Source organism: Myxocyprinus asiaticus, chromosome 3, assembly GCF_019703515.2.
Source record: "Myxocyprinus asiaticus isolate MX2 ecotype Aquarium Trade chromosome 3, UBuf_Myxa_2, whole genome shotgun sequence".
Classification (NCBI taxonomy): domain Eukaryota; kingdom Metazoa; phylum Chordata; class Actinopteri; order Cypriniformes; family Catostomidae; genus Myxocyprinus; species Myxocyprinus asiaticus.
In genome coordinates this window covers 29,853,295-29,877,270 of record NC_059346.1, presented here as the reverse complement: position 1 = coordinate 29,877,270, position 23,976 = coordinate 29,853,295, and the positions used below count along the sequence as shown (strand labels likewise).

Genomic DNA, 23,976 nt, shown 5'->3' with positions numbered 1-23,976 from the left:
GAACATTCTCCCAAAAGGTTTGAGGATCATCAAGATGTTTTTTGGCTAAATTCAGACAAGCTTTAATGTTCTTCTGGGTTAGTAGTGGTTTTCGTCTCGCCACACTTCCATGGATGGCATTTATGGCCAGTGTCTTTCTGATAGTGGAGTCATGATCAGTGACCTTTCTTGATGCGAGAGAGGCCTGCAGTTCCTTGGATGTTGTCCTTGGCTTTTTTTGAATTCCTGGATGAGTCGTTGCTGTGCTCTTGGAGGAATTTTGGAAGGTCAGCCACTTCTGGAAAGGTGCACTACTGTGCCAAGTTTTCTCAATTTGGAGATGATGGCTGTCACCAGGAGTGGACTGGACAGCCATGAAACGGGGGCGAATGGGCCACGATAAACTGAAACGGGCCACCGCGTTATTCAGAACAGGCCACAAAATGGCGCCGCGGTATGCCGAAGGGGGCAGCGATATGCAGAAAAGGACAGTGACCCACAACACATTTAGGGCCAGATTACCCCCCCACCCCACCCAACATATTTTGGGCCAGTTTCTATTTAAAATCCTGGGCCGATTTCTCTTCCCAGTCCGCCCCTGGCTCTCACTGTGGTTCTTTTGAGTCCCAGAGTCTTTGAAATAGCTTTAAACCCTTCCCAGACTGATGTATTTCAGTCACCTTTTTCCTCATCATTTCTAGAATTTCTTTCGACCTTGGCATAGTGTGCTACTGGGTGAGACCTTTTAGCCAACTTCATGCTGCTGAAAAAGTTCTATTTAGGTGTTGATTTGATTGAACAGGGCTGGTAGCAATCAGGCCTGGGTGTGTCTAGTCCAGCTGAACTCCATTATGGATGCAGTTTTATAGATTTGGGGATTTAGTAACAAAGGGGGCAAATACTTTTTTCACACAAGCCCAGTTGGTATTGGATAATTTTTTGGCTTCAATAAATAACATTATCATTTAAAAAACTGTATTTTGTGTTTACTCAGACTGCCTTTGTTTTATGTTAGATTTTAGGATGAGATATACACAAAAACAGAAGAAATCAGGATGGAGGGAAAAAATTCACAGCACTGTATATATATATATATATATATATATATATATATATATATATATATATATATATATATATAATTCAAAATATATAATACATTTTATAAATATTAATATTATATAAATATACTATATAAAATATATGGTCCCACTTTACATTAGGTGTCTTTAACTACTATGCACTAACAAATAAAACACATACAATTCAACTTACTTATTGAGTAACTATATAGTTTGATCACATTTGCAGCTAATGAGGCTGAGGTACGGGTATGTTTAGGTGTAGGGTTAGGGTTTAGATTAGGGTTTAGGGTAAACCTTACCCTTAATCCTAAACCTAACCCTACCCCAAACTTATAGTGTCACTACAGATATAATTAAATGCAGGTACTTTAAATGTAAGAAGCAACAATGCAACAACACATATGTACATAATAAGTACATTGTATCAAATGCTTAAATACATAGTTGTTAAACACCTAATATAACCTCCTGAGACCCAAGTGTGACTGCTGTGTGCATTTTCTATTTCCCTTTTTGATTTGAAACTAAAAGAACCTAATAAACAAGCAAAAATAAATAAATAGAATTCTAGAGCAAATAGATTTTCTAAAAATGTATGTCCACATACGTGGATAGCGGACTAAGTTGTGAAATTTTAAATAATACCAAACTATAGAAAGTCAGATTATTATTGTTCATTATGTTTCCAGATGTGTTGGTTATTCAAGTTTTTGAGATGTTACAGACATTACATCAGAAAGTAGCATAATTAATTCTGATTCAAGTAATGACCAGCATCATCAAATCACTGCAACCATGTTAAAATAAAATTATACATTATAAGTCTGAATCTATGTACTGATTACCATTGTCCCATGTCTGTCAAACATGTTAAGTTGTCCAAACATCATCTGTAGCCTGAAACTGTCAAGGAAATAGCACAGGAGACCCAAGTGCGGAGAAAACAGAAACAACAGTTTATTAAACGCAACTGAGAGTCAATATCCAAAAACGTGGGGATAATGCAGAGAACGGCACAGCTCAGACTGCAGTAGGGAGAGGATGAGCACAATCCAGACGAGGGACACCCAGGCAAAGAGGAATGGAGGAGGTGAACACCAGAGCACTTCCAAACACAGGAAAACCAGCTGGAGACGAGAGAAACAAACTGACAGCAAACACATGAACACACCGACCGAGGCAAGCAGTTGGGAGGTGAGTGTAACTCACAAGCACACACAACGTACTGGCAACTAACACCACAAATGAGAGTGTATAAGTAGGGAAAGAGAATGAAGGACAAAGCTGATAATCAACGAGCCACTCCATCGAAATGCTGATCATGCTTACTGAGCGACACCTAAACAGACACATGAGGAAGGGAAAAAACACACACTGAACAAACCAGACAAACTCACTAGGACCGTGACAGAAACTGAACTTTTGGTTGCACATAGCTGCATATAGAGTAATAGGATGCTCCCTTGCTCCCTATTTAGTAAATGATTTAACCTCCATTGTGCTGTCTGACTGCACTGGTCTCAGAACAGTTCAAAATGTGTTTTATTTTCACTCTAACTCCATATTAAGATTTTGATAGCAACATTTTTCTGCTTTTGGATGAACCCATTCTCCATGTGAAAATGCACAGTGAACACAGGAATGCATTTACTAATGTTAATTAATAGAATGGTATTGTACAGTGATAACAAAATAAAATATAACACATTTTATATTAAAATTAAGTGAATTGACACACAATTGTGTTAATGTTGAAAGTTATTCAAAATAACTCATATGTTTTTCAGCTTTTGAGGAAATAAATCCCAAAATCCACGTATGTGGATATCATGTTTATCAGCACAGTGATGCGCGAAAATGAAATAATTTTTAAAGTGCCATATCAAATGAAACTAGAGATGCTACTCTTTACACCCAAACAGGTTTCAATGAAAAAAAAAAAAACTTAGAGGTTTCTTACTTTTGTTGGCTCTGCGCCCGTAGAAGCGCTTCACGGAAATCGACGTCATGTTGATGCATTACGCGACTCGGTGTGCCAGACGTTTAACCCGTAAATGACAGTCTAGAGTGTTGTGAACAGTATTCAGTTGGTTTAAATTAATTTAAATTATGCTTTGCATATAGCAAATCCAAAATACAATATCCATGCATGTGGACGTGGGGTTGCACTAGGTTAAAGTGGGTATAATAAATATATAATGTAATATTATATAATATAATAATAATAAAAAAAATAATCCTAGCAAAACTGCAACAGAACTTGACAGCCAGTGATCACCATGTATTTTTGTTGTATAAGAGCAAATTTGTTATTCTGATAACTCCTTCCTGTTTCCGCTTCCACAGGAAAAAGTCATTTAAGTTTCAAGTTATATGAGGGTGGGTAGATGACTATAATTTCTGAGTTCATTTTTCAATTTGACTTAACTGGACTGACCACATTTAGACATGTGCATGGCTGATTTATGCCACAGGGTTTTAGATAAACACTCACAGTGCCTACAATAACCATACAACGTTATTATTAAAGATAAATAAAAAAATATATAAATAATAAATAATATTATAAATAAAAATAAAAAAATAATAATTTGTGTGCCCACTTGGCTTAAAAACCAGAGGGGGAACAGTTTGAATTGACATGACCCTTCTGTAAGATCACTGTTCCTGTTACGTTCCATCCATCTTTTGTTTTAAAAATAGATGTGGAGGAGGACATCTCTCATTCTGAGTTCTTCTTACAAGTAGTGGACATTTAATATCCTGTCAACTCTGATCTAGAATGCGCCTATTTCTTTATATTTGTGCCTATATTAAATGAGTCGGTATGTGCACATTTTCTTCAGTATCAAGTTTTGGCTGTTGCCTGTCACCTGTGATTTTCTGAACTTCATTTGATGACTGTGAATGTACCTCTATGTGGAAGGAGCTCACAAAACTTTTCTGAAAAAATTTAAGGATTTATTTCGAAGCATGGCATGCTGGGCAAATTCATGTTTAGCCATGAGATGCTGCTGTAAAAATTGGGGAATCTTTACAGTGATGTACAGCTTTTCTCTACAAAAAAAGTACAACTACCTACATATCTAAAGCCTGGGGAGGTAAGCCGCTCACTAAAACAGCATGTTCTTGTCAACAAGCCATGAAGATAGTCATTATGCATGTATATTTATAGACAGACTTTAAATGTCTCAGGTTTACATGCCAAATATCTGGAAATTGTTCATGTTAATATTTGGCATGTAAAAGGATGTATCCAGGCAGGTTTAGGTTTGATATGGGCATGTTAAAATGACATATTACTTTGATATAACAACCCGTATTCATGCATTAAATTACAAAACACAGCAAAACTCTTTTAAAAGGTTAGTTCACCCAAAAATGAATATTCTATGGTCATTAATCACCCTCATGTCATTCAAAATAGGAAAATGTAAACTGAGGTTTTTAAACTTAACTTATGTGGGTTTGGAACATCATGGGGATGAGTAAATAATGATAGAAATATCATTTTTTTGGATAAACTATCCTTTCAAAATAACATGTCAAACCTGTAACACAGGACTCTGGTCGAAGTTGTATGCACTGGGTCTTCCTTCCAATGTGGAGAAGGCCACATTTCCACCAGTAAGCGGGGAGATGTCACTAAACTCATCTGTGCAGAGTGCTGTCCTCTCCTCCTGTCCTGGCCGTATGAAGCCCTTATTGTCCCTTCCATAAGTCTTACGACAGGAAGCGCTGTAATATTGGTATGGTTGCCATGGTCCGTTCTCCTCTGTTCGCTTGTAGATGGTAAAGCTCTCGGGCCGGCTGGTGTAGAACTTTAAACGGACATATGTGATCTCAAAGGCCTTGCCTTGGGAAAAAAAATAAGAATAATTAATTTAAAATGTTCTCTTTAAAAAAAGGAGCTTGTTTATGACATCATAACACAAGCAATATTTGTAAACGGTACATGTAAAAAATACCTTTTACTATAAAATTCACAAAACCCACAAAATTCAGTACATTTATAGAAAATGCAACCTGATAATAAAGTTTGGAGTACGCAGACTTGTAAACTGAGCTCAAGTTAGATATACAGTACATATGTGTCCCCTCAACTTTTATGACTTTAAACATTTCATAGTTCTTTGATTGTATATGCTATTGCTGTTCATTACATGTTTTTATGTGTATGAGAAGTACAAATAAAACATCTCTGTTTTACCGTTTACCTGTCAGTAAATAGAGTGAGATGGAAGGAAGGGCCAAATAGAGAGTGAGTAGGTGGACGATCAAGCCATCAGGGTCAGGAACAGGAAAAGGGGTATTAGAGGAATTAGGAATAGGACACTTTAACCAGTTTAGAGTGGCTTTCTTGTGTCTCTGTAGAGAACATGTGGAGTTTGCTTCCGAGAAAGTGAGAATGGCATGCACGGAGGTTCTTTGTCACATTTTAATTGTTGTTCAGGTCTAAATATATCTAAATATATCTAATCTAATAATAAACCCAAGAGTTCCTGAGATCCCTTATCACTGTTAGCCCTGAATGCCAGGTTGCTCCAGAGCGACTGTCCCTGCAGCCAGTGTATAAAATTATTTATTTTTGTGCTGAGGAGCCGAGACAAGGTACTGGCCATTTCAGCGGGTAGTTCAGTGTTGTGGCAGGAGGGACACAACGTCTTGTTCCCTCCATCAGGGAACGGAGGTTACGAAAGTAACCAGGACGTTCCCTCTCTGACACTCACTCGACGTTGTGTCGAGACACTAGGGGTCCCTATACGAAATGCCACAACTAGCTGAGCTGTGTTACGTGGACAGGCAGTGCGAGATGGGCAGACTATTACGTGCCTCGTAGCCAGCGCACCTGGCCATCATGTAACCTCCCCCAATGCTCCTATGAGTGTCGTACAGTCCCCTGCACGTCGACTGCCCAAAAAAAGGGGACAGGCTACCCCATCCGTGGCCTCTTCTCCTCTTTTTTCTCCCCAAAGAAGAGTGTAAATCTGGGGGCCATAAGTGTCGGCGTCGGGGGGGTGGGGGGGTGTCACTCCCAAGGGGAAGACACCGTGGAGACCACACCCTGTCCGAAGGGGAGGTAATGTGTGGAAATACGTCACATGGTCTTACAGAGTTTTGTCGGCAGTGTCGCATGTGGAGAAGTCCATGTGGTAGGTCCTACCCAGAGGGGATGGGCTCTACAAACATGGTGACCGGTGGCAGAGGGGACTCTGCCCAAGGAAGATGCAGGTTTACCAACGGGGAAACCGCCTCGCAGAAGATTCATCACACTGGGTTACAGACAGGCAACCAGCACATGTGGAGCACCTACCCCAGTACAGGGCCTGCTAGCACACGTACTGGGACAGCATCGAGTTTCTCTGCGAACTCATCTGCCACAGGGCTAAGGAGGAAGTACATCCATGGTTACGGTCTCGTAAACACGGCTGGGGGGTAAAGGCGCATGTCTCCCCCTCCAGGAAGGGAAAGGCGCTGTACGCAAGCAGTACACCCGGCCAGTTGTCCCGCACACTTACCTGTTCGTACCTGACAATACACGGGACAAAACTGGCTCAACCCTGAGATTGTAGAATCCCGCGAAGGTATTGGGTGTTGTCCAGCCCGCTGCTCTACAGATGTCTGCTAAAGAGGCGCCATTGGTCAGGGCCCAGGAGGCCGCCACACCCCTGGTAGAGTGTGCTTGTAGCTCCAAGGGGGGCAGCACATCCTGGGCATGATATGCCAAGGCGATGGCGTCAATGACCCAGTGGGCGATCCTCTGTTCTCCAAAGCAGACAAAGAGCTGCTCAGAGCATCTAAAGCTCTGCATGCGATCCAAATAGATGTGCAAAGTGCGCACCGGACACAGCAATGACAAGGCTGGGTCTGCCTCCTCCTGGGGCAGTGCTGGCAGGTTCACCACCTGATCCCGAAACGGGGTTGTGGGAACCTTGGGCACATAGCCTGGTCGGGGTCTCAGGACCACGTGAGAGTATTCAGGACCGAACTCCAGGCACATATCTCTGACAGAGAACGCCTGTAGGTCCCCTACCCTCTTGATGGACATGAGCACAGTTAAGAGGGCAGTCTTCAAAGAGAGTGCCTTTAGCTCAGCTGACTCCAGGGGCTCAAACGGGGCTCCCCGCAGGCCCCATAGGACCACGGAGAGATTCCATGAGGGAATGAGGCGCGGTCTGGGAGGGTTCAGCCTCCTTGCACCTCTAAGGAACCTGATGATCAGGTCATGCTTCCCGAGAGACTTACCGTCAACTATGTCGTGGTGTGCCGCTATAGCGGCCACGTAAACCTTCAAGGTGGAGGGGGACTGCCACCCCTCCAGCCTCTCCTGCACTAAGAAAAGCACCGACCCAACTGCGCATCTCTGGGGGTCTTCACGTCGGGAAGAACACCACTTAGTGAACAGACGCCACTTCAAGGCATACAGGCGCCTCGTAGAGGGAGCCCTAGCCTGAATGATTATGTCTACCACCGCGGGTGGTAGGCCACTTAGGTCTTCCACATCCCATCCAAGGGCCAGACGTGGAGATTCCAGAGGTCTGGTCGGGGGTGCCAGATGGTGCCCCGTCCCTGAGAAAGAAGGCAAGTAGGCTCACTGGGGGGAACACATACTTGCATAGCCCCCAGGGCCAGCTGTGTGCCAGCGTGTCTGTGCAGAGGGGAGCCTCGGTCATGGTGTACCAGAGTGGGCAGTGGGAGGATTCCCGGGAAGCAAACAGGTCTACCTGCGCTTGACCAAATTGACTCCAAATCAGCTGGACCACCTGGGGGTGGAGTCTCCACTTTCCCCTGAGCGTAACCTGCCATGACAGTGTGTCCGCAACGCTGTTGAGGTCGCCTGGGATGTGAGTGGTTCGCAATGACTTGAGTCGCTGCTGACTCCAGAGGAGGAGACAGCGGGTGAGTTGCGACATGCGACGTGATCACAAGCCACCTTGGCGGTTGATGTATGTTACCGTCGCCATGTTGTCCATCTGGACCAACACGTGCTTGCCCTGGATCAGTGGCCAAAGCCTCCGAAGGGCGAGCAACACTGCCAGCAACTCGAGGCAGTTGATGTACCAACGCAGTCGCAGCCCCGTCCAGGAGCCGGCGGCTGTGTGCTTGTTGCACACGGCACCCCAGCCTGACTTGGAGGAGTCTGTTGTGATGACGACTTGCCTGGAAACCTGTTCTAGGGGAGCCCCTGCCTGTAGAAATGCCAGATCAATCCAAGGGCTGAACAAGCGGCGACAGATCAGCGTGATGACCACGCAATGTGCCCTCTGGCGCCAGGACCATCTCGGGACTCGAGTCTGAAGCCAGTGCTGAAGCGGTCTCATATGCATCAGCCCAAGCGGCGTGACTGCCGCCGAGGACACCATATTTCCCAGGAGCCTCTGAAATTGCTTCACTGGGACAGCCATTCTCCGCCTGAACGATTTCAGGCAGCTCAGCACCGACTCATCGAGACTGAGTCTAACTCCAACCCGAGAAAAGAGATGCTCTGAACCGGGGAGAGCTTGCTCTTTTCCCAGTTGACCCGAAGCCCCAGTCGGCTGAGGTGCCTGAGCACCAGGTCCCGAAAGTGAGCTAAGATTAGTTGAGGATACGGATGCCCACTTCCCTTAGCGGGGCAAGGGCTGCCTCTGCGACTTTCGTGAAGACACGAGGCGACAGGGACAGACCAAAGGGGAGGACCTAGTACTGGTATGCCCGGCCCTTGAAAGCAAACTGCAGTAAGAGCCTGTGTCAAGGTAAAAACGTGGAAGTACGCATCCTTCAGGTCTACCACCGCGAACCAATCTTGATGCCAAATGCTTGCTAAAATGCGTTTCTGCATCAGCATCTTGAACGGGAGTCTGTGCAAGGCCTGGTTCAGTACTCGCAGGTCCAAGATTGGCCGCAACCCACCGCCTTTCTTCGGTACGATGAAGTAGGGGCTGTAGAACCCCTTCTTTATCTCGGCTGAAGGGACAGGCTCTATCGTGTCCTTCTGCAGAAGGTTCGCAATCTCCGCAAGCAGGGCAGCGGCGTTCTCGCCCTTCACTGAGGTGAAACGGATGCCACTGAACCTGGGCAGATGCCTGGCGAACTGAATTGCATAGCCGTGTCGGACGGTCCTGGTCAGCCATCGTGACGGGTTGGAGAGCGCACGCCACACCTCCAAACTCCGGGTGAGGGGGACCAAGGGGACAATCACGTCGGACGTACTGGCGGGTGGGGCCTTGCGGCGGGGCAGAGCCTGAGGCGCCAAGTTGAACTCATGGCCGTGCTGTGTATGGGGACATCGAAGCACTTACCTGGCTCTGGATACCCACCATAGGACCGGTCAGGGACGGAGGAGTTTGCTTTTGTCCTACCATTTTTGTACAAAGTAGCTAATATACTCATTACCAGTGTTGCTGCCAGAAAATCACTGCTTTGTCACCCACAAATAGTCCAACAACTGGCAACTCTCTCTAATATCTAATACTCATTTCTACATTGTAGGTAATGTACAGTAAAGTAACCCAAAATGTGTTATGAACTCTTGCATTCTTTGTGAAACACAGTCAATATAATCTAGCAATTACAAGCACATCTAGAAATTACACATTTTTTAGCATTCTCTATGTTTGAATCTCTCTTTCACCCTCCTGAATATCATGTTTTTAAGGTTATGTCCACAGTATCTTGTTGCTGTGAGTACTGATATTGTGGTCTTGGTTCAACAACATCTTGTTCTGGGTCTCTTAACTTAAAGTCTTGGTCTGGGCTTGGGTCTCGGCTTATGGTCTCAGACGAGACAGCAGTCAATTGGCAGCATTTTGTTTGGTGATAATTACCTCAGCCCATAGTTTTGAGACAATGCATGAGACTCTTGTGCTTTAATTTACTGTCCATCATGTCCATCAGGAAATCTTTTTTTTTTTTTTTTTGACAATTTTTGGTCAATTTAACATGTCTAATTAGATTTTTTGAAAGTGAAAGTAAAATTTTTAATTGTTGAAGAATTATTCTCCAAAAATGAGAATGAAAATGAGGTAAGGTGAAAATTAGGTCAAATTTAATAATGTTTGTTATTAAATGAATGCGGTAATAAATTCAGTATTTTAATAAATTCTGCCTGGTTCATGGATTGTCTGGTCTTTGTCTAGGTCTTGGGATTAGGTCTTGGTCTGGATATAAGCATCAAGGGGTCTAGTCTTGGTCTGGGTAATGGGTGGCACCAGGGAGGGGCTACCGGGCCACAAATGTTTTCCATAGAGCCCAGAATGTTTTAATCATCTTGTAGTGATTTCAGAAGTACTAATATTTCGTTGATACTAAAACATATTATACTGTAGATATATAACTGTAACGATGTTGTTGGTGCTGGCAATGATGAAGACGAGGATGATGACGTAGTGAGAACCCGAGTGCAATTTATTCCAAATGTGAAATCCAAAAAACCCAACTATAAATGTGAACAAATTACAAAATATGAACTTGACTATAACATGACTTGACGTAAACTTGACTTGACTTAGCATGACAATGTTACACTAAACATACACAGTTACATTCTACAATACTTGACAAAGGACAATGGAAAACATGAGGGTTTAAATACATGGACATGGGAGAACACAAGATATTTCCCCCCTTCTAAGGGGAGGCTCCTGATGCCCCAACACATGAACGAAACACAAAACATGGCATAATTTCCAAAGTTCAATAAGGAGATGGGGGGGTGGCGGTCTTGAGGCATGGCTTGGCAGGGCATGGAGCATGGGATCAGGGTGGAGCCCGTGGGGGGTCGAGCCATGAGAGGCTTGAGGGGCGGATCCATTGAGAACTGGATACCCGGAGAGTAGCTGAAGACTCGAAGGGCCAGGGTGGAGCCGGAGGCAGGGTGGTCCAAGGTGGTGCTGGAGGCTCGGAGGAGCAAGGCGGAGCTGGGTGATTGGAAGACTGAGGCGGAGCTGGTGGGGCTGAGGACCAAGGTGGAGCCGTAGGGAAGAAGGTTCCTGGTGGAGCTGATGGATCAGAGGGACAAGGTGCAACCAGAGGATCGGAGAGCCAAGGTGGAGCCAGGTGACCGACAGACCAAGGAAGAGCCAGAGGGACGAGGGACCCTGACAAAGCTGACAGGCTGAAGGACCGCAGTGGAGCCGAGGGAACACAGAGCCGAAGCAATGTCGAGGGACTGACAGGCCAAGGCGGAGTCCGGGACTCAGAGGGTCCAGGCGGGATCGGAGGGTTGAAAGTTCCCCTTGCCTGCTCAGGAGAACTAAGGGTGGGTACAAGGGTGGGAACCATCTCCAGGTCCAACTGCACAGATGTGGCCATGACATGGCGTGGAACAGACTTAGGTGTGGCTGTGATGTGGCATGGAGCAGGCTCAGGCGTGGCATGGAGCATACTCAGGCATGGCTGTGAAGTGGCATGGAGCAGGCTCAGGCGTGGCTGTGACGTGGCATGGAGCAGGCTCAGGTGTGGCTGTGATGTGGCATGGAGCAGGCTCAGGCGTGGCTGTGACATGGCATGGAGCAGGCTCAGATGTGGCTGTGACATGGCATGGAGCAGGCTCAGACTTGGTTGTGATGTGGCATGGAGCAGGCTGAGGCGTTGGGGCAAAAGATGGCGCTAGCTCAGCGACCATGACGAGGAACTCTGGCTCGGTGGCCATGACATGAAACTCTGGCTCGGCGGCCCTGACGTGGAACGCTGGCTCAGCGGCCATGTCTTGGAACGCTGACTCAGCGGCTATGTAGTGGAACGCTGGCTCGGCGGCCATGTCATGGAACTCTGGCTCGGCGGTCATGTCATGGAACTCGGGCTCGGCGGCCATGTTGTGGAACTCAGGCTTAGCGGCCATGACGTGGAACTCAGGCTTGGCGGCCATGACGTGGAGCAAAGTCGTGGAAGCCATGGGAGGCTCAAGGGACGAAGCTGTGGTAGGCTCGAGGAGCGAAGCCATGGAAGGCAGAGCTATGGTAGGCTCGAGACTAAGAGTCCTGGATGACTGGGAAAAGACCTCAGTGGTCGTGAACATGAGCAGAGTCTTGGGAGCGACCTCTGTGGTCGTGGGCATGGACTGAGTCTTGGGAACGACCTCTGTGGTCGTGGGCATGGACTGAGTCTCGGGAACAACCTCTAGGGTCATGGGCGTAGACAGAGACTCGGGTATGACCTCTGTGGTTGTGGGCATAGACAGAGACTTGGAAACGACCTCCGTGATCATGTACATGGGCAGAGACTCGGAGATGACCTCTATGGTCCTGAACATGGGCAGAGACTTGGAAACGACCTCCGTGGTTGTGTACATGTGCAGAGACTTGGAAACGACCTCTGTGGTCGTGTACATGGGCAGAGACGCGAAAATGACCTCCGTGGTCGTGAACATGGGCTGAGACTTAGAAACGGAAGCCTTTCTCCTCCTCCTCCTCCGGGAGGCCGAAGTTGGCAACGCAGGCTCTGGGACGGATGAGGCTGGCAATACTGGCTCTGGGACGGACAAAGCTTCCAGCTCGCTGGCCGTGGCCGGCGTGGGCATTGGCTCGTTGGCAGTGGCAGGCATGGGCGTTGGATCGTTGGCCGTGGCAGTCATGGGTGTTGGCTTGTTGGCCAGCTCCCCTACGGTAAATGGTGAACCACCCATCAGTAGGGCAAGGTCGATATACCGAGCAAGACCGTCAGCACACCGACTGTCACGCATCAAAGAGGAAATCGGCTCATTAAGCCCGAAACGGAAACAGTCCATGCGGGCCACCTCATTAAAATCCACCCTGCAGGCCAGAGCGCAGAATTCCTCCACATACTCCTCCAGGGGATGACTCCCCTGGTGTAGACAAAGGAGCTGAACTACTGGGCTCATTATGGGTGGTCAGGTATTCTGTAACAATGCTGGCAAAGACAATGATGAAGACGAGGACGATGACATAGTGAGAACCCAAGTGCAATTCATTCCAAACGTGAAATCCAAAAAACCCTAATTATAAATGTGAACAAAATACAAAACATGAACTTGACTATAACATGACTTGACGTAAACTTGACTTGACCTGACTTGACTTAGCATGATAATGTTACACCAAACATAGACAGTTACATTCAACAATACTTGACAAAGGACAATGGAAAACATGAGGGTTTAAATACATGGACATGGGAGAACACATGACAATAACCCTGTAAACAAAGAGTAATATACAGATGTGCTCGAGGAATTTGCTAATTTTAAGTCACGAACCAAGACATTCATGTATTTTGCAAAACTCTTTTATTAAGACATGATGCAATAAACCTTGCACATTTTGGCAAATCTACCAACTATTTACTAAATACCTATTTTATCCTAGTTACACAGCCCGATCTCAAGACAATTACATTACCATGGCCGAATTTGTGCAAATCAAGATTATGTGCTGTATTACACATTTGGCTGCAGCCAAATGCGAGAGAAATGGTATCATAATTAAAGGTTTTTAAGTCATCATATGAGAGATTTACAGCGTGTCAGTGCATCACATCGCATAATTTAGTGGAAAATTGACATAAATAATAATTCTTCATTAAGTAAATATGAGAATCCATCGATATTTCTGTAAATGTGCACATTTTTGGACTAAATGTTAATTTGGATGTTGTTCACTGAAGCCTGCTTGGAACAAAACAGTGTGAGTCTTACATAATTCAATATGTAGGTGCATTTTATAACAGTTTCATTTTCATAATGCTTGCATTGATATTTTGACATTGACATAAAATTAAGAAATTACTCTGGTACTAACATTTCTACTGTAAAATAGCTGTCACAGAAAAACAATACATAAATACACAAAATCAGCTTTTAACACTCACTACCACCCCTCTTCCTCCCAATCCCCAACCCCACCCCGAACCTCAACAAACACCCCTGTGGTCTTACATGAACACATACAAAATAAAACAAAAACCAAACAACTAATAAAGTAAAAAAATAAAAATAAAAAATAAAAAATACATATATATAAAAATCACACACACTGAAAATTACCCCTCTTTCTCCACTATTCCACCCGAAAACCCTCCAAGAATGCTAAATATCCACCCCATTTTCCAACAAACAAATCCAGATTCCCTAATCTTCTATAAGACCCCTCTAAGGCTGCCACTCTCCCGGGTCTCCAAGCACCACTCCTGAAACGGGGGTGCTCCAACTGACTTACTGACAACCTGTCTGGCGACTATAACACAGGTTAGGACCCAATCCTCCACATATTTATTTTCCACATTGATTACCGCCCCATCTCCGAAAATACGGAGTCTGGGGCAAAATGAAACCCGAGTGCCCAAGGCGTACACATACAAAATTCTGAACCCTCAATCAAAACCCTTGGATCTTAATTTTGCGGCTATCCTTAGTATCTATTCTCAGTTTGGCCGGGAACATCAGTGCAAAAGCGATCTTCCGTTGATGTAAGAGTTTCTTGCATTCCCTGAATCGATCACGTTTCTCTCTTGTCGAACTCACAAAGTCTGGGAGCAAGAAAATGCTGTGATTCTTCCAAGAAAGCCTTCCTTTGAACCTCACCTCACACAACATGAGATCTTTATCGGATGATTTCAGAAATTTGGCCAGAATTGATCGGGGCCTGTCTTCCTCAGCCGATCTCCGAGCCAGGACTCTGTGCTCTCGCTCGATTTCCAGCTTGTGGCCTGTTATGTCGAGCAGACACAGGAAGAGCTCGTCTAGGAATTTCACCAAATCTCTGCCTTCTTCATGCTAGTTGGTTGAGCCATACACTATATTTGTTATATATATATATATATGTTATATAAGAGAGAGATATGTCATTATTAGCTTTTATTATTAAAATACAAATATTTGGGACCCCAAATTATTTCTTATGGGGGTTCCTAATGCCTTGTGGGGGGACTATATGCTGCAGCTACAGCCAGCTATCTTCTAAACTAACTTTAAGCATTCAACGAATCAATAAAACTGTCTATTGTTCACAATGTGTGTCTGAAGCTGAGACAAATGATAGTGGACCTTTTAGTTTTAGTTTCAGTAATATTTAAAGATTAACTATACTGTATATAAATTACATCTCAAAGATGTAACATTTAAACTTTTATAATAAAATTACATTCTGATATGTATCTCTGGTCTGGGTCCTGGAGGGTCTGTTCTTAACTTTTAAAAAAAGTGGTAACCTGCAACTGTTAACTCAAGGAATTATTTCTACCTGATCTAACCCTTAAAATTAGTTTTGTTGGTGTAACCTAATGTTTTCGTGTTGATTCTGCTAATGTTTATTTAGATGCTGCTGTTTGAAGCACATTTTTAGATTAATAATTGTTTTGTTTTGTTTTTTCAGTGTATGCTGTATCCTTTTCTGTCTTTCTAGAACTCCCTTTCTTTTTCTCATATTTTCTGTCATACATTCATGCACTCACCGACACAAACATGCACCATGGTGGTTGCCATGTTGAATCATTTAACTTCATTTCATCTCAGCATGTGAGAAGCTTATCTTGGCTGGAGAGAAGAAGGGAGGAAATTGAGAAAAAATACGAAGGAAAAGATAAGAAGAAAACAAAAGATTCTCTAATCATGATGATGAAATTACACTCTGGAACGAAACTGTGACTTACTCAGCTGGCCCCAAAAATACTGCATCTATGCAGTTTATTTTTACACACAGGTTTACTGTGTACATGTCTACCCTGAACAGAAAGTCACCTGGTCATATTGCTGCAGCTGTTAGCCTTGTTTGTTCTAAAAAGAATGACTAAACGTATCATTGCGTATATGTGGGGGTGTGATTTATCTGAACTCAGATGAACCTGGCCAGACTCAATATTTACGCATAACCCACAAGCTGGTTGTAATCATGCCTGTGTATGGTAAAACAAGAAAGCTTTTTCTTATATCAAGCTTTTGCAATACATCAACAATGTTACTTTACGGTAAACACCATAAATTAAAGTACACCAAAACTTTGTACACATTTGCAATTTTTAGAGCTGTTTCAGAGTGACTCTTTTAATGACTTTAAGATTGACATACTTGAAGGTTAACATACAATTCAGTTGAACCCCATGCCAAAGTATTCTATTCTATGAGATGTAGATTTCTAAATGTTTGCACTTGGTATAATCACTTCTTTCTTTTTTTAGAACTACAACATTTGCATAAAATGATCTTTAATGTTGAATTAAAGTATTTAGCTGCAAACATCTGTATCTCATATAGGTTCTTTGAACATCTTTGAATGAAAACTACAATGGAAACCAGATGTGGAAACATTCCTCAAAAGTTTGCGTGTGTGTTTTTGTGTATGTTTACGTGTGTGTGTGTGTGTGTGTGTATGGGAAAGACCAGACCTGCCACTGGACCTCTGCTGCTTTTTGTGTTTGTCTTAATCTTTGTAGTGTTTTGCTGTACCACCCCCATTGCTCTCTTCACTGTGTGTTTGGCTGTGTAGGCCTCCCTGGGATGTTTTCTGTTTGGTTTGGAAACATGAGAAGGCTTTCATGGACACCCAACTGCAACCTATGTTTGAATCACAGCAAACATGTGAACATGTATGAAAGACACTCTTTCTACTGTCCAAAGATTGAGATCTATGCCTTATTAGCCTGTTGAAATATTATTTTAGTGCCCTGCCATCTCCCTTTTATTCCTTCCTTCTCTCACTTTCAAAGATTTTACTTCCAGAGGAATCAACAAATCACATCTCCACTTTTGATGTGCAGAATAATAAAGACAACATGAGAATGAACCACAAAGTGATCTTTATATAATAATGTGACTTAAGCTAGCAGCTAGTAAAAATCGATGAGCACTGAAATGTAAACCGATGTGTAGTCTCACGAAGCTGAGACCAGACTGAAGTCTGGTGTAAATCGCAGCTTATTCAAGAACCGCCCACTAAGACAGGAAGAGACAGTCTGACAAACATTTAAAGTTTGTTTTGTTTTTACATACCAATTAGGGGTGGGTTTTTCTTAAATAAATTATACCACAATAATAGAACAGCAAAGAAAAAAATCTAATTCAAATAATGGTGCGGCAGTCTCTGTGAATAGTTGTACGGAACACACAGGAAAATTTGGAAAATGTGTACAGACTTTGTAATCAGGGAGTCTTGCATCAAACCCCTTGAAATGAAAGGAAAATATCAAAGGTTTTCTTAACTTAAGGGGTTTGGTGCAACCAGCAGCATTTTCATGATTATTTCAAAGATAAAACTTAGAACCCTGCTAAAAATACCAGCGTAACCATCATGCAATGCTGGTTTGGTGCTGCTCTAGCCTGTGGCCAGCACAACCATGCTTTTCCCAGCAAAACCTAGCTGGTGAAGCTGGTTGACCGGCATGGTCTTTCTGATTAAGCTAGTAAAGATTGTTCAAAAGCCTGGTGCAGACACTAGTGCACCAGCATCACATGCTAGGGGAACCAGCAGTGTTGGGCAAGATACTCCAAATATTTAGCTAGCTAAGCTACCAACTACTCAACAGAAAATGTTCTTTTAAGCTAAGCTAAAAGCTACACTTCAGAATGAGTAGCAAGTTACACTACAAGCTACACGTCAAAAATAGCTTGCTACATTTAAGCTACTTAATTTCTTTCAACCACAGATGCACAGAGCATACTGTCATAGACAAAACACCCAAAAGACATATTCGCATGACATTTATCAAAGCCATGGTACAGTATATTACATTACCCATTTAAACACAATTTCATGTGCACATTTCTGTATAAAAACTCTGCTTACATACAGTATACTATTCATCTTATCCTGTAATTCTGTGTCTAGCTGTTGTATTTCTGTATGTACTGGAAGCTTTTGATAAGAGGCCAAATTCCTTGTGTGTGTGTGTGTGTGTGTGTGTGTGTGTGAGCACATCTGGGCAATAACAATGTGATTTCTGATGGTATCAGATGGTAATACCATGGTACTTTGATATACAACTATTTATGCACAATTCTGTTGTTGCATGGTGCTTCAAAGTACTTCAAAGAGTACCATGTTACTACCATGATAATTTGATATATGATTACCATATTCATAAACCATTTTATTAACATGGTGCTCCCAGGTAATGGTACATATCCAAAAAACATGGTAATGTCATGGTACTTTTTTAAGTGTTTTCATGTAGGATAATAAGTGTTTTGATCCTCTTTTGGTTGGAAAATGTCTTTACTTGCAGAAGTCATTCACAAGCTGCACACGTATTGAACTTAATAAAGACTTTCTTCATCGCTGGCAAACGATATGATGTATTTGCAGGTTTGGTTTCCATTGATTGACTGTAGATCCACTGCAACCAGCGTTATCTCTATTTGCCGTGTTATAAAATATTCCATGAGCTTGTTGACAGTTGAGATTGAGCAGTGCGAGCTAGGGATGGGTGGATCGATCATAAAGTCGATACTTCCGATACTTATGTTGTTTCAAAAATATCAATCCTCACATAAAAATATTGATTCTAAAAAAACATTTAAACTAGGGATATTATTATTTGGTTACCATGAACATGAACAAAAATCATAAGCTTCAAAGTGAAATAAAAATGATTAAGCTATATTAGCAAAGACTTGTGCAGGATGGGAACTATTTCTTCTTCCGCTCATCTTAACATGCATACTGAAAGACATGCAGACAAGCACTTGCACTGTCACAAGGCTCATTCAAACAAGAGGAATCAGTGCCTTGTAGAGGAAATGAGAGAAAATCATAGAAACAGCTTCTGGACAGTAGTTTGGTCTAGGGCAGTGGTTCTCAACCAGGGTGCCGGGACCCACTGGGGGGCCTTAGCCCACTTCCAAGAGGGTCTCAAGATGAATTTTCTATACTACATATAAAATGCTAAAAAAAAAAAGAAAAAAAAAAAGAAAAGAAAAAAAGAGGCTAAAAATCAAGACAAACGTGAACTGTAAACTTTTTATTTTAATTCAACAACTCCCTTCAGCAACTGTTTTTGTTTAAAAAATGGGGTCTTCTTATTGTCTTGGCCAGTGGGGGGACTTGGAGTCAAAAACAACAAGTAGTTTTTTGACCCGCAACTTTATCAATCTACTAACGCAATGCCGCAAGACCGTTGAGTGAATTGTACAGAATATATATATATATATATATATATATATATATATATATATATATATATATAATCTCAGTACACTTAAAAAAAAGAAACAATAATAATAAAAAAATTATTATTACTTTTTTTTTTAAGTGTACAGAGATTCTCTTTTAGCGCGCATGGAGCGGCAGCAGCACAACTGATGGCACGGGCAAGACAGACAGTCTGACTAAACTGATCCACCAATCAGAATGTCCATTTCAGATGTGATTGGATATTTGCTAACCAATCATATTTTCCATTTCAGTAAGGGGCGGGATATTTCCAGCATCAGATGCACAAGCATCCCTGGAGTAACCATAATTTGCACTGTAAATTTATTTCCCTGCTAAACGTAAATACATGATTTAAATTATTATTATTATTATTATTACTTTTTTGGCTGAAAGTAATATTGTAGAAGTAACCATGGTTAATTGTGTGGTAACTATAGTTTAACTAAATACCATGGTTAAACTATAGTTACTGTAGTGAAACCATGGTTAATTTTTGTAAGGGTAAACAAAACGGAAGTCGAGTAATTTTCTGTTTAGGCTCACTAAACAGTAAAAAATAAATAAATAAATAAATAATTAAATAATTAAATAATGATTTGAATTATGACTAAAAATATTATTTTAAATTACCCATTTTATCCCAAGAAATCACACACACACAAAAATCAGTTTAACAGAAGTATCAGTACTGGTATCGATGATATTGGACTTGAAAATATTGCTATCGGATCGACTAGAAAATAAGTGGTATTGCCCATCCCTAACGCGAGCGCAAGCTTTTTAAGTAATTTAGATTGAATCACGAACCGATTCAGACTGCTTTCCTATCACCTATTACCAGTGTCGGGAGGGTTACTTTTGAAATGTATTCCACTACAGATTACAGAATACATGCTGTAAAATGGCTTTGTAACATATTTCGTTAGATTACTCAAGGTCAGTAACATATTCTAAATATTTTGGATTACTTTTTCAGCACTGGTAGATTTTTTCACTTGTTTTGACTATAAAAACTCTGCCAGTACATTGAGACAAAATACATGTTAAAAATACATTCTCTGAAAAACCTAAATATCTTACCCAGTGTTGTTTCTAAAACAAGATAAATCAAATTAATCTTGTTTTAAGGATTTTTAGATATTTTTACAGGAAAACAATATCAAGATCTTTCTAGAAAAAAGAAATTATGATCCAACGTGAATTTTCTTGATAAAAAATATGATCATGCTTGGTAACATGTGCATGTAAAATGGCTAGAAATGGCATTTTAGCTTAGCATACAGCTGACAATTTACACAAGGTTTATTTTTATTTCTTGTGCTCCAAACTTACTTCAAACTTACTTCTCTGTCTGCTTGTTTGAATGTAACACATCATAAGAAAGTGTTTCACCGCTGTTCAAATGCACTTTGGATCTCATCATTTATATGAATAAATGTTCTCCATCTGAAAGGACTAAATATTAAATTAAACAAATGACAATAAAATGCAAAGTAATCTCTTCAGTAATCAAAATACTTTTTGAATGTAACTGTATTCTAATTACCAATGATTTAAATTGTAACTGTAGTGGAATACAGTTACTTACATTTTGTATTTTAAATACGTAATCCCATTACATGTATCCCATTACTCCCCAATCCTGTGTGTTACCAATTCATTGTAAAGAACCGACTCAAATGAGCAATTCATTTGTGATCGTACATCTTTAGTTCTGATTCAAAACTGGCTTTAGTAAACACTGGATACAAGGCATGATATAGCGGTGTAGCTTTTGTCAACGCTACGCCGCTACCTTTTCAAAAATATAGCTTTGCTACTGAAAAGCTAATTGATTTAAAAACTAGCAAAGCTACTGTCTCGCTACTCAGAAATGTAGTTAAGCTAATAGCTTTGATATTTGTAGTGAAGCTACTGCCCATCACTGGGAACCAGCACCCAAAACACAACATAAGCTGATGACCAACAATGCTGGTCTTTTCAGTAGGGAAAACTAAATGAAATATACAATTCTGCTCATGGATATATAGTTAACTGAGGCATGATTCTGAGCATCTGTCATTTGGTTAATAATTCATAATATAAATTTTAAATTTCACTTACTGACAGTATTAACCTTTATTTAATGACTATGAACTGTATCAACTGGCTTAACTGACTCATTAATTTGACAGTTGTGATTAGAGAAATACAGGGCTCAGCTGAGGTGACAACTGTCTTCAGTCATTACATTAAAAGATAAAGAACCCTGTGAAGAACAGGGGGCTCCAGCTGATCCTGAGAATATACATTTCTGGAGTAGATATGTTCCTGAATCAACATTCTTGTTGATCCTGGAACAACATTCCTATCAACCAATTGGATTTTAGAGTTAGGATTAAGGCTTAGAGTTTGGGGTTCAACAACATTCTTATCAAAATATAATTTCGGAAGGGGTAGGTTAGGGTTAGGAATCTGACAGAAATGATGAAAATATCCACTTTTCTTTGTACACATGTCTGGTCAGGCAATCAAAGGTCTTTCATTGAGCAACTAATGGTTATGTGAATGATGCATCAGTGAAATTTTAAAGACAAGCTTCATGGCTTGTACTGCAGACAGAGTCATTTCTAGAAGCAGTTGTTTTCCATTGAAGACTGCATACCTGGTGACTGCTCATAATGTACTTTTTAAAATGCTCTTTAGAGGATAGATGTATTGTCATTTGCTAAGTAAAAGACTTATCTTTTCCCTATTTTAACATAGGCTCATTCACCCGCGTGGGGAAAAGTTGGCAACCCTAGCCGCAGCATACTCTGAAGATTCCTATTTTATCCCACAGTAAAAAAAAAAAAAATAATGATTAAGTAATGATTACTTAGGTAATTAGGTAAATGCCTTAACTGCATTAAATACATGTGATGGGATTAAACATTTAATTAATCTCACTGATTATAAATACAATTAAACAAAATGATTAATTCAATAAAGATTTGTTAACATTTGTATGTCTCTGAAGTCATTCATACATGAATTTAATAAATTTTAGATGAAATTTTTGTCAATACATCAGTTTTGTTCATTTCAGTGCCTATGCAAACATAAGCAACTGCATGTTTGCTAGAACCACACTTTTTGTAAGAAAACCTAAGAATACACATGAGATCATGAGATTTGAATGCTGGTCCACAACACATTATGCTGGTCTGCTATTGTCCTAACAAGACTTTTTGATGAGCTTAACCAGCAATACTTGAACAACATGGCTATGCTCGTCCACCAGCTAGGCCAGCACCAAACCAGCATAAACCAGCCAAACCAGCATGGAAACTGGGGGGGTCTTTTTCACTCATGTTTTTTCAATATTAAAGTATTTCAAGCCCAAGTTGGTTGTCTTACCAAGATGCAGTGTGAGGTTGACTGAATTTGGATACTGAACTCCATAGAACATGGACTGGCTCTGCCACCAGGTTGGCTCTTCATCTGTGTGGAAGTCTGTCAGGTAAGTCGCATTGTGGTTCAATTCTAAGTCCAAGGCGTCACAGTAGTGACACGAGCGTGTAGACCCCGTCTGCATGCAATAGTCCTCAGCTGGGATGCCGCATACATTTGAAACTATGATTGACTGGTTGAAGGCCGCATTTTCAAATTTAGGCAAACAGCGGCTTGAGATACCTTCCTCATCATAACAAGAGTTCATTCCAGTCAGAACAGAGGAAAAGGTGGTGAAAAGCACAAGGAAAAGAAAGAGTGCAGAATAAAGTGGACAGGACTCCATCCTTCTGCACAATGGCCTTATAACAGACACAAACTTCAAAAGAACCGAGCACACAAAGCAAGTCTAGTCAAACAGCCAAATCAGAGCCACATGCCAAAGTAAAACACTTCAAGGAAGTTCAGTGGTTCAGTGTTTAATTTCAAAGGCAAGCATAAGAAAGTTTGTGATATAGATCCCTTGACAGAACAAAAAAACACATGCAGATAGATACACAAGTATTTTGTGTAATGCAGACACAATTCTAAACAAACTTTGAAAAAGGAGTAGACCACTGAGTTTGCATGCAGCTAAATCCCCAACAGTAAGTTCAATGCAATACACCAGCTGAATTATCTCAGAGTTATGCATGCACACATACATTTAATTAAGCAGGAAAGGTGAAAGAAACTGCAATATTCCTCCATCTTCCAATGCGTAGGATTTTTTCTCAGTGCATTCTGAGAAACGTGTTTCCACTCTAAAAATCCTGGGACACAAACTCTTGTCCTCTCTCCCATGCATCCAAAGGCAGAGGGAGCAGAGGGAGCAGAGAGGGGTGGTGGAGAGTAGGGGCCCATCGGTAATTACATAAAAAGAGGGAGGGGCTACAGAAGAGAAAGGAAGAAAAAGTGTAAAGAGAAGAGAGTTTGGAAGTGAGGCACCCTCTGTAAGGGACACATGAACCAACATTAGAACATTAAAAAAAATAATAAAAAAAAATACTACAAAAATTATGGTAAAAATAACTGGCAGTTGTGGTTGTCAGAACTTTACTGTAAAAAAGACAGTAACAATGTTTCAGACATTTCGGACATTTTGGTGCCTGTATTTTACAGTTCACAACTACACACATACTGTATAATCATTAAATAGTATAATGTTAATATACCAACCTAACTACAAAAATCTTCTTTGTACTTCAATACATACAGTTAAAGGTGCTGTAAGCGATTTTGGTAATTCTAGAATTTCCTGCAATCCATAGATAATAAATTAGCTTTATTGATACCAACATCGAGCAGGAGCGGTTTTCAAAAACAATAGCAACAAAATAGCACCCTCAACTGACATCTGTTATGAGCAAGGAAGGCAT

At 41.6% G+C, this 23,976-nt stretch overlaps 1 protein-coding gene across 1 annotated transcript in view; it reads right to left on the bottom strand.

The window, feature by feature from the left end:
• The window catches only part of LOC127419089 (laminin subunit gamma-3-like), a 149,324-nt gene extending 125,929 nt beyond the window's left edge, over positions 1-23,395 (bottom strand). Inside the window, exons 1-2 of the mRNA XM_051660190.1 lie at positions 22,526-23,395; positions 4,616-4,920 (exon numbers count right to left, since the gene is read on the bottom strand). Of these exons, the coding sequence (XP_051516150.1) occupies positions 4,616-4,920; positions 22,526-22,904 (684 nt within the window). The 5' untranslated portion in view covers positions 22,905-23,395. The remainder of the gene's footprint in view (positions 1-4,615; positions 4,921-22,525) is intronic.
• Positions 23,396-23,976: the final 581 nt, after the last annotated feature.